General features: G+C 45.3%; 1 protein-coding gene across 1 annotated transcript in view; it reads right to left on the reverse strand.

Annotated features, from left to right (window-relative positions):
* The window catches only part of LOC119586214, a gene marked incomplete in the record, with an annotated part of 3,287 nt that extends 1,952 nt beyond the window's left edge, over positions 1-1,335 (reverse strand). Inside the window, 3 exon segments of the mRNA XM_037934918.1 lie at positions 35-161; positions 372-994; positions 1,205-1,335. Of these exon segments, the coding sequence (XP_037790846.1) occupies positions 35-161; positions 372-994; positions 1,205-1,271 (817 nt within the window).
* Between the last annotated feature and the right edge of the window lie 104 nt (positions 1,336-1,439).

Genomic DNA, 1,439 nt, shown 5'->3' on the forward strand with positions numbered 1-1,439 from the left:
TATTCAACCCTATCTAGAACGGATAAAGGAATACCGAACTCATCCTCCTGTGTCTGCCGCACACTGACGACGAACGATCCTCCTGACGACGAACACACCTTCACCGCAAGAGGAGACGCCTTCCCGGCCATCTGTGTGGCAGTGCTCGACGAATTGGTGAACTGTCGTTACAGAAAGGTAATGGTAGTTATGACACTGGATTTTGCGTTACATTAGTATCAAAAGTTGGCATGTTCTGATGGAGGGGTTTGTTCTTTCATATGTTCAGTTTATGAGTTCTCAAGATGTTTTAGTATTCTCTGTTCCATCAGTTTAAGAGAGAAATCGCGTTAGCTAATAGACTTACAAGTAGACAGTTACAGAGATCTTACCTGGCTGCTTGCGGACAAAGGGAAGCGCAGGACATTGTGTTCACCGTCCAGGGGTTGGCATCCGCTACACGTCTCGTCTTTCACAAGAACCACATCGCCATTCCGACGAACCAATTTTGCCGTGAAAATTTCGCTCATAAGAACAGGAACAAAGGATTGGTTTGACAAGAAGTTAACACTCAACGTGTTGTTACTCGCAGGTGGGAGGTGGACGTAAGCGCATTGGTCTTTGGTCACTAGCCACTTCGCTGCGCCGCCACACAGCTGTTTAGCCAACACCCCGTTAATCGAAATGTTGAAGGAGTTGCACTTTCTAGACTTCTGCCAGGTGGTCCAAAAACGTCCTTCGGCGTCTGAAAGTTGTAAGGTTTCCGCTTGGACAACAAATCTCATCCATCCCTCTTTCGATGTCGGGGACTTTGTTCTTTCTTGTTTCTTGTGTTTTGCAAAACGATCTTCCCAAACGACGTCTCGACTAGTAACATTGAGAAAGATGAGTCGTTGCGGTACAGTACAGACAAGTTTTGCCGTGAATATAAAGCCATTGTGTTGGACGTAGGCGAAGAAGGAAGCCGGTCCGGGATTCGGTATCTTTATGAGGAGCTGATCCTGGACCAAACAGTCTACGAAGGATAGAAATTAGATATTATAGCAGAAGCAACGATAACTGGAAGAAAAAGACTGCAATACTTATTTTTCTCTTTTATTGCATTTCTTTTAACATACAGGAAAGTATATGTAAAACTGTCAAATTCTTCATATATTATTCTCCCTTCAAAGTTGCACTGTTACAGATTTACTCACATGTAATGTTTGGCTAAAATGAACCTTACCTTCTTCCACGCGGACTGCACCGCCCTTGAAGACCAGCGAGAGGCCCAAGCTCATGAGCCACAGCATGACCCGGTTTTATTCTCGACAGGGAAGCGAGCGAAGGCACTGGTGCGAGACTACTGTGTGTGTGATGTTCGTGTTGCAAGGAATTGGTTGGACTTCCCGGATCAACCAATAGGATGTCTCGGCCTGGTGGTCTAAGCCAATAGCCTGTTTACGTTATATGACAGGAAA

The sequence above is a fragment of the Penaeus monodon genome, chromosome 21 (assembly GCF_015228065.2).
Source record: "Penaeus monodon isolate SGIC_2016 chromosome 21, NSTDA_Pmon_1, whole genome shotgun sequence".
In the NCBI taxonomy this organism is placed as follows: domain Eukaryota; kingdom Metazoa; phylum Arthropoda; class Malacostraca; order Decapoda; family Penaeidae; genus Penaeus; species Penaeus monodon.